Source organism: Buteo buteo, chromosome 3 (genome assembly GCF_964188355.1).
Source record: "Buteo buteo chromosome 3, bButBut1.hap1.1, whole genome shotgun sequence".
NCBI classification, from domain to species: domain Eukaryota; kingdom Metazoa; phylum Chordata; class Aves; order Accipitriformes; family Accipitridae; genus Buteo; species Buteo buteo.
Genome location: NC_134173.1, coordinates 15,642,856 through 15,655,415, shown reverse-complemented (window position 1 = coordinate 15,655,415; position 12,560 = coordinate 15,642,856). Strand labels below are relative to the sequence as shown.

The following is a 12,560-nucleotide window of genomic DNA, read 5'->3' as shown; positions in this document are numbered from 1 at the left end:
TTTTAAAAAAACTAAATTCCCCAATGCAAATTCATTTAGTTTCTCAATTTATTATTTCAGTTTCAGCTAAAAGCAATAAAACTAAAAATCCCCCTAAAATAAACCTGTTATGTTCCTCAAACAGCACACTTAAGTTTGAAATTAATATCTTAGTACAAAATGCTGCTATGATGTAAACATGCACGTCATTTACTGGCCACAGAATCACAGATTGGGTTGCATTAGAAGATACCTTCAAAGATCATCTAGTCCAACCCCCCTGCCACGGGCAGGGACATCTTTCACTAGACCAGGTTGCTCAAAGCCCCACCCAACCTGACCTTGAACGCTTCCAGGGATGGGGCATCCACAGCTTCTCTGGGCAACCTGTACCAGTGCCTCACCACCCTTACAGCAAAAAATTGTCTTCCTTATGCCCAATCTGAATCTACCCTCTTTTAAGTTTAAAATCTTTGCCCCTTATCCTCTCAGTACAGGCCCTGATAAAAAGTCTCTCTCCGTCTTTCTTATAAGCCCTTTTTATATAGTGAAAGGCCACAACGAGGTCTTCCCAGCCACAGTAAGGTATTAGTCATTTGGGAGAGAGGATTCTGAATGTAAGCACAACAGTTAGAAAATGTGGTCTTAGAAATAAATAATCCTACAACATTCTGGTAAATTATTAGAGATCACTGATATTCCTAAACTACAGAATTCTGAACAATGATTAATATTATGTACCTATATGAATGCTTCTTAATTATATTTAAGAATGAAGGACAGAAACGTGATTCTTTTTTCTCTCCAAAGACTACCATCTATAACATTTTGAAGCCACAGGCCACTGTAGAGAAGGAGGAAAAAGCCAACAGAAATTGTTATGAACAATTCTGTAAAAGCAATTTCCTTATGTTGCCAATTGCCGCAACTTTTCAGGTGGATAAGAATATATTAAACTAATATTTATAAGATAACTTTTGAGTATTAAACAGATTCTGCCTTAGTAATGATGTCTATCTATCTGCCAACATTTAGGTCAGTATTCTTGTTTCTGGCTTCCATCAGTTTCATTTGTTCATAGTTTCCACTACTTTGAAAAGCCCTTAGTTCTTGCACTGTAAAGAAGGGATTGTGACTAGCCAGTCTCTACTTACTTTCTCTGTGCCACTCACCACCAGTCTCACATGTAACCACACATATAGTACATATTCTAGTTTTTAACTTTGTGTCAATGTCTTGTTCTTTTTTAAATAGATTTAATTTTTGGCCAACCTCAAAACCATTCAGAATTATTAAGTCACGAGAACCAGTCTCACAGAAGAGTAGACTTACCCTGCCACTCTATTAGCAAATTCAATTATATCATCTTTGGTTCTAGGTCCTCTATAGTTGTATGCCAAGTCACCTTTTAAGCTAAAGAAATAGGGAAAACAAAAAAAGAACAGAATTGAAAACAACTAAACTATATCTGCAAATGTAGAATTACTCAATCTTCATGTTTATTACAGTCGCCTTTTAGCAAGTGATAAGCAAGATCATTTTTCAAATAGTCAGATAAAAGAAGTGGTCAGCAGAATGTAAAACTCAATAATACAATCCAATCCAATTAGGGACTAAAAACTTATTTACACATCATCTGATTTACTGACTTTTAAAAATAATTAAACCTCTTTTACAATTACTTTTTCCTAGTGCACGGAAGTAATTTACTTTGTAAACACACAGATCATTTGGAACATTTGCTTATGACCACATAAAAAACCCCACACGCCCAAACCAAACTCCAAACATTCAGCATTTATGCCGCTTAGGGATTAGTCCTTTTAAAAGACAAACATATAAACTTCTTTAATGCTTTTTTATCATTGAAAAGTATCAGATGACCTGCAAAACCTTCTGAATTTATGTTTTAAATTAAGCTTCCATGAACTTTTGGTCAGTTCACTGTACTCTGCTGACAGGGGATGTAGCACGCTTGCACTATAAGAATACTCAAGGAAGTTTTACTAATTCTAACAGGCTTTTTCTAAATCCATATAGGTTTAGGAAACTCACAGGAAAAAAGTAATCATAACCCCAATTTTCTATGCCTCTATATGCCAATAAAGTTTTTCATCCTTAGAGATTAATAAGCTGAACATCTCTGCCATCTTTTTGAGAAAACTAACTTGACAAGATTTATTATATATTATGAATACTCTTTGCTTAAGCAATAACCTGCTAACAAACCCAGTATGTTCACAGTAAAAAGTACATAAGCAAGTACATATAGTATCATTATGGACTGGTATTTTCCTATAAATTTTGTCCTCCATTGATTTTTCTTTTTTAATTACATGAAGAAAAAAATCTACATACACTTCTCTTGTCAAACAACTGCTCTCACACTTCACCCTATATAGTAACCACTACTGTCATTTACATAAGATTTTCAGGCACACTGAAGAGAAGAGAGAAGTAATTAAAAACAAGGAAATGCAATCAGCAACTCACAAAAACTTAACAGGAAGACTCAAGTATGCACTTACTGCCTGAATCACTCTACAGGTGTCAGATCAATTGGTGCATGAAATTCCTTTTTCTAGTAATAATTTAAAATATATATATTTATATACATACACTTTTACAAAGTTGCATAGAAAACTGCAGTTAAATGAATTCCAAATTTGCTAACCTGCCTTTAAGAATTGCTTCTAAATAAGATGCTTGATATTACTGAATTTCAAAGCAAAACAGTCCAGCAGAAATCAAAGATAATGTCAGAACAAGATGGTGGAGTGCTTTTGTTTGTTTTGGGTTTTAGGGCTTTTTTGTGGTTCATTTGTTTGGGATTTTTAAGTAGAGAGGACTATTTTTTTTACTGTCATAAAATCAGTGGTAGGATACATAACTGTTCAAAACTCAGCAGGAAGCATCAACTTACAGCTTAATTGTTGGATAGCCTCGCACTCCAAATTCAGATGCAATACCTGAAAGAAATGTGTCAATGCCAAAGTGAACCACGACTTTCTTGCTCTCCTACCTTAATCTTTAAACATAGTTTACTATTCAAGCCACATAAATAAATGAAAAACCTACCACTTAGTTCAGTATGAATTATTTTACTTGCTTTCAAGCAGCTACTGTTACGAAGCTATATCATTAAATTTTGGACCTCTTTCAGAGGTACTGCAGAGTCCCTTCGTAGGCTCTCAATTCATATGCCACAAGTCAAATGGCATGCGAATCCTCTAAATAGACATGCTTGGTCAGTTTTCACCAAAAGGTAGTATGCATTTAATATGCATATACAATTGGCTGAAAATATCAAAGGTAAGAATTAAGCATCATGCATGTAGAGTTGTAAACACTAATGCTTAAAAGAAATATAAAAGACAATTATCTACTTGTGCTACAGTAATGGGTAACAACAGAAGTGCAGTATCATACTGGAGTAGTTACAAAAAAGTCAGTTTTTAAAGCATATTCTGTGGAGGTAAATGTCTACAGTCATCAACTTCATCAGAAATAAACACTTTCTACGCAATCAGTTACTTACCTGCTGCTTACTGAAGTGGTAAAAAGTAAGACAATTGCAGAACTTTTTTCCCCTACCTCATGTTTGTTTAAAACCTTATATTTTGCTCCCATCAACTGGAGTACAATTTGCAATCACCCTTCCAGTTGTGAGCATAGCAACTGCCACCTTAAACTACACTTTCCAGTTAATTCAGTGTTTTCCAAAAGTTAAACTAAGTAGTCTTCAAAAAAGGCTAAAATTCTGACAATGCTTGTGCAGTTCCCTACTGAAAAATAACCCCTGCACTCAAAATGCACCAAGAGTCAATACTTTTAACATAAACATTCTGAAGCTACCAACCACATGCCAGAGCAGCAGATGTGGGAGAACTTGTGTGCAGGGATCTGAATAACAGTTTAGAAATTGTGACCCTAAGGCTGTTTGCCTGGATCAAAACCGTAATTGCACAGAACTACAAATAAATCTACCAGCATCTTAGTCAAAGGAGATTGATCTAAGAAATATGCATACTAGGATGAATTTGATACTGATCCTTTTCTCTCATAGCTGTACTACATAGAACTAGAATGCATTAAAATGTGTATTAGAACATTCAATCACAAGACCTATTGACAGGCAGTTAATTTCTCTTTGTACAGCTCTTGAGCACAGTCAGGAGAGCTACAAAATAGACATTCTTTCATTTTATTTTTTTTAAATATCCCAAAAATGGAGATTACTAAAATCCTCTCAACATCATGGAAGTGACTTATTTACATCATCACCTCCACTTGTTGATATGAAGAATGCAGAATAGGCAAACAGCAGCAATTATGCTAGCCCCCAGGTGTGACGTATTTCTACTTTGATCACATTCAGTGGACTTCTGAGGCTAAACCCCATGAAAATTCAACTGATACCACACCAGGTGACTGTTCTGTTGATGTAACTGCTGTATCCTCTTTCCACACAGCTACCAGAGGCAACGCTTATTGGATGCTTTATATGTTCAGCTGTGATCTCAACTCTTTGATGACAAGCTACCCAAAGTTCTGATTTTTCACACTACTTCATATTCCTATTAGGAACACAAACTGTGCAGAGTCCACTATTCATGTTCCTTCCCAGTTACATGCATGTGCCCAGCTGCATTTTCTTCTGATGTTCTCAAGATTGAATTACTTTGATTTCAGAGAATCTTTAGATTGGGAAGACATTAAGCAGAGTTAACTGAACTTTTCATACTCAGATATTGTAAAATTTCCATTTTCAAAATAAAAGCATGAAACTATTTCAAAAGATTTATCAGACTCTATTCTTCATAAAACTAGTAACAAATCTGAGAAGAAAAATATTTCCAGGGCACAAAGGTACCCTTGCAGTTTGTAGTAATTTTTAAAAATGCAAAGCTGAATTTTAGAACAAAACCAACATGCCAATTCTGTTCTAGGTAGCAAATACAAAAATTAGTATCAGGATGCCAGAATATTTCAGGGTAAGAGTTTATACAATTTGTATGATTTAAAATTTTATATAGATGACTGGAATGTTAGAGATCTACCAAATGTATTCCTAAATTTGAAGTTACCTGGTTGCATGATCTTGAAACTTTTCATTCGCCAGACTTATTTTGCTTTAGCAAATAAGTATCTTTAAGATAAAACATGAGGTCAAATTTATGTGGTTTTACAAAAACAACTACATACAATAAATTGGTGTTTGAGACAAGATCATTTTGATCTCAAAAGACCAAACTCTGCCATATGTAGGCACAGAAAAACTGGAATATCACAGAAAAAAAGTATTCTGCATAATATTTTATGCAAGTATAACAATCCTGAATAATCAGGTTTAATGGTTATTAACTAAAAACATTACATGTATTAACAGAGTTTCATTACATACAGATCTCACTTGGGCCCCACTGCTCCCTATGCCTTCCCTCTTAAATATCCTCCTGGTTCTACATACTTTTAAGTGAAATGACGATAAACAAGCACACTAAAACTAAGAAAATACTGTTAAGCATGCAAAAATCCTCTCATGTCTACCCAAACCACTTCTCTAAATACCTAAAGTTTTGGGTTTTCTCCAAAAGGTCAGTACTTATGAAAGGCATCATCAAAAAAGAGAGCATTAAAATAGTTGAAGTTGGTTCTTCAAGAAGACATTTACAGAGAAACACTGGGAGAAATTGGTTCAACACTGATGTAATGACTTCAGTGATTTCAGCAGGCTTTTGGTGTAACGTCTTAAGGACTGATTACCTGAAAAGAATAATAGCAAGAACACAAGCACTTGTACAACAATTATACAAGGAACCTAAAATTGGATGCTGTCAAGACACGGACCACAAAGATGCTTGTATAATGATACTCTAAGAAGCCTATCAAAAGTGGATCTTTGAAAAGCTTTTACCTTCCATTTGTCAGGAAGAATTCCCTACATAAGCAGAAACAAGTGTGATAAAAAATGCATACTACAGCATGTTGTCACTTTTAGACAGAAAAAGATCAGGAAATTGTTCTCCAATGACTGCGTACACTTGTTATGATACAGAAGAGAAGAATGACTTAATGAAAAAAATTAAGAACAGTTTCAAAACAGAGGCTGTCATGAAATTACCGCTAACCAAACCATACTTACTAGAAAAGGAAGTTGCATCCATCTTCCCAACTTTTACTGGAGAGCCCATGTTTTTCATTTCTATACCCACTTCATTCCAGACAGGCTCCAGTTTCTTGCAGTGGCCACACCAAGGTGCATAAAACTGAGAAGCAAATGCATTTGAATTAAAAAAAAAAAAAAAAAAGAGAAGTTAATGAAGAGAAATAATTAAGAGAAGTTGATTCTATGATTAACTCTCAAATACATCAGCAAGGCTTATTTTCCAGTCATGGTGCAATTTAAGTCTTAATAAAACTGCAAGTTAATTACAATGCTGGAGTGACAGAGCTTTTATGATTTGGTGCTACTTTTAATGTGAAAGCACAAGTTCGAAAAGAATACATTCAACTGCTGTACTATTATACCATTTCTTATTTAAAAATAGACTGTGTGGTAACTTTTTTTTTTTTAATCTCTTTTGGAATATTTTCCTCCTTTTTTAAAAGTTAAAAGATCACGTAATTGATCTACCCAGGAATATGAATTTATTTGCCAATAGGGGAACACTATTCTTCGAAAGGAAAGGCTATATATATATATATATATATATATATGGATTCCAGTTCTTCAGCAACTACTTTTATATACAAGCACACTGTAAAATTGATCTCATTTTCTCAGGGCCAACAACACCTCAGGGCTGCAACACCTCAGTGAAATTAATAGGGAAGATAACAATATTTTGGTATAACAAGATCAGGTTGCAACTTGACAAAGTTGGATTTTGTTTTCCTATACATTACTGATCAATTCTGAATCTGCATATATAGTTTCCCCCATTCAAAAATCACAAATCTGAATTATACAATTTGGGAATTACAGTTCATATTTGGGTGAGCTAAAAAGAATTTTATCTCATTCTCAAACAAGCTCAATCTTTTAAATAATTCCTTGAAATAAGAAGCACTGAATCTTTCCATATATGTTAGAAAAGCAAAAGAAACCTCTCATGTATTTGATGTTGTAGTGCTAAATGTCTAGAACACAAATTAGCTGGTGTAAGTAAAGAATGGAACTAAAAATTCTGAACAGAGATTATCACCTCCTGACTCTAAGTGTTAGGTAATCTGCTTTCCTTTTTTAAGGACTGTAAAACACAGGAAGAAGCATCCTGTCTGCATCCAGTACTCAGTCTAATTCCTGGTTCATCCTGAACACAGACAGATTGCTTATCCACCCTGTCAGAAGAATTACTGTCATGTAATTTTTCAGCACCATGTACAAGCAATTTTCCAAATGATGAAGCAGCCTTACTACAGAGCGTAGCATTGTACATTTTGTGTTTTGATTTCTACTAGCAGGTCTTCCCATTTTTCTCATATACTCACATCTACGAGCCAAATATCATCTTTACGGTTTTCTTTAAACCTAGGAGGGGGAAAAAAAAATGAAATCAGTATACGATATATTTGAAAATAAGTGAAGCGCATGTACGAAACAGGCAAAGTCTACAATTAAGTTGGTATAAACTATAGATACAAGAATTCTGTTTTGTTTCTTTCTTTGAGGGTGGGGAGAAGGAGGAAATAGTTATTTTTCAGTATTAAGATTGCCCCCGCACATGAAATTACATACTCAGTTGTACCAATTAGGTTTCTATAACTATTTGCCAAGACAAAAAAAAAAAACAAACCAGAAAAACAGTAAGAAATCAGAAAACACACCAAACCACACAAAAGTTATTTCATTAGGATATGTAATCTAAGGGGAAGAAGTATTTTGCAGCTGTTCTAGTTATATTAAATACTGTTGCTGACTGTTTAGAAAATCAGATCAGCTGATACAGACTCTTAGAGCATTGGTTTACACTGTTAATCTTAGCTTTACTGAACGTAGACTAACTAAATTATCTTTAATGTTAACATGCAAAGCAATTTTAATTCAACCTCCTTTAACATTTTACATTTAGGTGTGTCAGTTTTTGTTTTTATCAAAGGTGCACACAAGAAACCAACTTATTGGAATAAAAATGTTCAAGTTATTGATAAAAACCAGAGATATGCAGGTACTACTGAATACTCTTAATGCTAGAAAAACAACATCTTAATGAACTGACTAGCTTTATTAACTGTAAATTTGTCACTAAATACTAAAACCTCTAAAACAGAACATGATAAATCAAAGTTCCTCATTACCTCTTGAAATGTTCCCTACACATTTCACTGAACTGTTGTCACTACAAGATCATAGAAATTATCAAATTACTTCACTATTTCTAGGTTGAGAATTAAATAAGCCAGAATTTTAATCTAAGGTTTAGTTTTGTAAAAGATAGGTTTCGTAAAAGTGACTAGAACTGGGAGTAATGTAACGTGCTATAAAATACATTCTACACATTCTTACTGTACCACTCTTATTGTGAAAGAAGATGAATATATATATATAATTACTCAATAAGTGTGTGATCTACACTCCAAGTTAAGATCCAATTAATAGAAATTATAGCCCAACTTGTCAACTCCCAATATGCAGCATGCCTATAAATGGCTCATAGGTGGCAAGCAGAATCAGAGAACATTTATTATATTTCATTTAAAGTTGAACAGACCTGTAATGGTCCATAATGGTTTTGAAGAAATATTAATGCTGATGCTGGCCTACTCTTTGAAAGAAATAATTCAGAAATCATGAATATAATCTAATTACAGCACTGAGTATTTTAAACTTAGAATTGCAGCATTTCACTGGTAATTTCAAGCCTGTTTTGTTTTATTGACGGCATACCAAGGTTGCAATTCTTGTACAGCAGAAAAGGTATTTGCAGTGACTAACATAAAACTGCTACAGGAAAGCAGCATTTTTAAGTCACAAAATTGCTTAGTTGACCACCTCATTAAAAATTTACTTCACCACCCTAACTGCTACAGAGCTAATGAAAGAACTAGCTAGAGTCTAGTGTCTCTTGAGAATGCTAATGAAGCTCCAGCTAACTTCCAATTACAATGTCAAATAATCGTTATGATGCAAAAGGCAGAAAGCAGCTACTGAATCATCAGATCCTGGGCCGTGCTTCAATTTAGAGTACCACCTTTGGCTTGTAAAAGAAGAATGTACAATGAAATGTTCTCCTCCCCCTGCCACAGTATGACTGTTACGGGAGATTGCAGAGAGTGTTAAAGCACTGAGAAAGGTAGACTGAAATCTTACAAAACCAGTAGACATCAAGGAAAAGAGGGAGAGAAAGGAAATGTCTGGAGGCAGAACATTTTTCAATGGAATTTAACAACTTTAGCCTAAGATACTGTAAAAAATATTGTAGTTCTTACAATAACAAATTTCAATCTTTACCACTCATTTACAAGCGCCTATTTAATCAACTTCCACAGAAACCAATATATGAAGTGTGACAAAAACCATCTGAACTCATTCTAGTTTTGGTAATGTCAATGACTGAACTATTAGACAGTTTTAAGAAAGTTCAACATACTGTTGAAGAAAAATGGAAATCTCTGTACAAATGGGTATTTAAGCATTTTCTGAAGGTGCTGTTTCTAGGCCCTGTAAATACATTTCCAAGCGCAAAATTTCAGTCTTTTTTTAACCGTCCTACGCAATCCTCTCTCTGTCAGCTGACACAGGCACAATCATACTGGTGGAAAAATGACATAGGTGTTGCATATCCTTGAATCAAAATTATTTGCTCAAATACATACAATTTCCCAACATTTGGCACTACATGATCAAATGTTGCCTCAACCTCCACTTAATCCATGTACCCCACTTAACCGTTAATGGTTAAAAGAAACCGGTGTGAAGCAAAACTGAAGACCAAGGCCACAATTCCAATGGCCTTAAACTAATCCAGCTGCTGTTTCTGTTCCTTTCCATCTCCATTCTCACCCCCCAGCACTATTTCTGATGCTTCTGTTCCTGAGTTGAGCTACCAATGCAACCTTGCAGACAGAGGTTACTTATCTGCTTCATTATCACACTGGAACAAGTCACCAAATATTGCAAGATGAGTACTGATCTGAGGCAGCCAGCAGTTCGATCAGCATAAGCTGATAGGAACCATAGCTCTTATTCTGCATCCCTTCTACAGCCCAGTTGGGTGATGCTCGGTAACTTGGATCTCTGTTAGTTCTTCTCTGCTACTTGTTTTCCTATATCCTGTAAGCTTGGGAAAGGGACCTGCACCTTGTGCTAGTAGGCATTGTTTGCAACTACCAAAATTCAAATAAACCCCAAAGTTTTCAGCAACAGTGAAAACTCCATGATGTTTAGGCATCTATAAAATAGAAAACTTGAAACTTTCACCAGTCACTGCTCCCAATTTTTTTAAACTGTTTTCCTGACTTTCTTCACCATTTGCCAATTAGCTAAAAAGAAAAAAAAAACTAACCCACAACCTATCCTGAACAAATCCCCATTTAACTTTTACTCCCAACTACAAATACAGACTTCTGTAGTTTTGTAGTTGAAAAATCCAAGTATTCTAAAACAGGATTTTATCAGCTACTTCAAAAAAGTTATGTGACTACAAAATTATGCTTCTTCACTCCAAAACAGCAATTACGTTTAAATTTATACCTGTGGAAACATAATAAGGGAACATGACAGGGGAGCACAGATACACACTATTTTATTCACTTAGCCTCTTTATCTTCAGTTCTGAAAATATGAGGCATGCTTCAAAAATAAGCTTTGAAAATCAAGTCCAAGCAGTTTCTGTGCTTTGGTTGTTTTTTTACAACACTGTAAACACCAGTCAGAGATGCTGATGTATCTCTCTTCAGTACCCCTTCCATACATTCTCATTCTCTCCCCCATAATTCCACTGTACCTCATTTGATCCTATGATTATCTGGTCTAGCTGAATAAGCAATATGGTAAAAAAGTGAATGGTTTTCTGACTTTTTAGCTCTATGATGCAACTTATCATGGATTGAACCCTCATGAAAACATCACCTTCGACTGGCTTAAATTTATCATAAAGCAGCCATCTAACACCACCTTCTCCTCCTCTACCAGCTAGTATTTTCTATACCTTCTATTTCAATTATAATAATTGTTCTGCTTTGTAGCACTTTAGATCAACCAGCTGATCTGACAAAAACAAAAATAATTTCATTTTTGGAAAGCTAGTTTTTATTAGAAACAGCAAGTATGTAGCCATCAAACTGCTAAAGCAAGGCAGTACATGAACAATGACACTACATAACCAAGTTCAGGGCAGAACTACCCATTTCAACACCTCCAGAGTCTCAGGGCTAAATCTGTTGTAAAAGCACATTTTTACACCGGATTGGGACTTCAAGCAGCCATGAACTCGTCCTGCAGGCCTCCTTCTCTCTTCCATTTCTGGCCATGCATGAATGCACTTATACTCGTTCTCTAGCTACACAGCAAACCCTACTGAAGAATTTGGTCAAGCACAATCAGCTTTTAATTGGGGCAGGCATCAATCTACCAATACGTTTACTGAAAAGAAAGAAAGAGCAAGGAAGCCTCAGAACATTTTTGGCAACAGCACCTATAATAACAGCTTTAAAAAGAATTGCAAAATTAAAGTGTTCCTCAGCTTCATTAAATTGCACCTACTTAATACAGGCCACAGTCTTTCTGCTATTCCTGCTAAGAAAAAGACAAACTTTTCCAGTGTAGTTTTCTTGACAACCACACTCTGCACGAAGCTGTGTGTCCTGGATCACCCCCCCCCCCGCAAAAAGAAAAACAATACTTAAGTTAATAAGGCAAGGCACCCCAGTACTTACGACTCATCTAGATCCTCCACAAAACCGGCACCTGATGCCACCGCATGTGCAACCACTGCGAGGTAAGAAAAAGCGTACCGTGGCTGATCTCCAAACCAAACCCGGGGTGCTCACCCACGCCAGCTGACAGGCTCACCGCCAGCGCACCTTTCCCCCCCCTTCCCCGCCCTCCAACCCTCTCCCACAGCCCCAGCCTTCCCCGCTGCCCCGCACCGCCCGCGGCAGCGCTGCCCGCTGCTCCCCTCGACCCTTCTCCCGCCTCCCAACCGCTTTTCCTCCCCTCCGCCCGACCAGGCCGCAGCCGGCAGCCCGAAGCGGCTGGCGGCCGCCCGGCCGCTACCTGCCGCCCAGAGGAGCCACCGCCGCCGCCCGCCCGCCGCTGCCATCTTGACAGGAGCCGCGGCGAGGCCGGAAGGGGAAGCGGCGCGCGGCGGCGCCGACCTCTCCCCCAGCTGCGCAGGCGCGGGGGCCGCGGGCGGCCGTTGCGGGTCGGTTCCCGCGCGCGAGAATGCGGAGGCGGCGGTTCTGCCTGAGGGGAGTAACGGCAGCCACGGGCCGGCCCGGCGGCGGCGGCGGCGTGCCCCCCGCTCACCCCCGGGTCTCCGCGCCGCCGAAAGGCGCCCTCGGAGGCGGGGGGGGGCCGTTGTGACACCCTGACACGGTGGCGGGACGCGGCGTGGCTGGACGTTGTCATCTTCCCG

The 12,560-nt window shown here is 37.3% G+C and overlaps 1 protein-coding gene across 2 annotated transcripts in view; it reads right to left on the bottom strand.

The window, feature by feature from the left end:
* The window catches only part of TMX3 (thioredoxin related transmembrane protein 3), a 30,466-nt gene extending 18,206 nt beyond the window's left edge, over positions 1-12,260 (bottom strand). For both annotated transcript variants that reach the window (XM_075022910.1, XM_075022911.1), the window contains exons 1-6: positions 12,200-12,260; positions 11,860-11,914; positions 7,474-7,513; positions 6,125-6,248; positions 2,903-2,948; positions 1,312-1,392 (exon numbers count right to left, since the gene is read on the bottom strand). In XM_075022910.1, coding sequence (XP_074879011.1) covers positions 1,312-1,392; positions 2,903-2,948; positions 6,125-6,248; positions 7,474-7,513; positions 11,860-11,914; positions 12,200-12,245 — 392 coding nt within the window. In that variant the 5' untranslated portion in view covers positions 12,246-12,260. The remainder of the gene's footprint in view (positions 1-1,311; positions 1,393-2,902; positions 2,949-6,124; positions 6,249-7,473; positions 7,514-11,859; positions 11,915-12,199) is intronic.
* Positions 12,261-12,560: the final 300 nt, after the last annotated feature.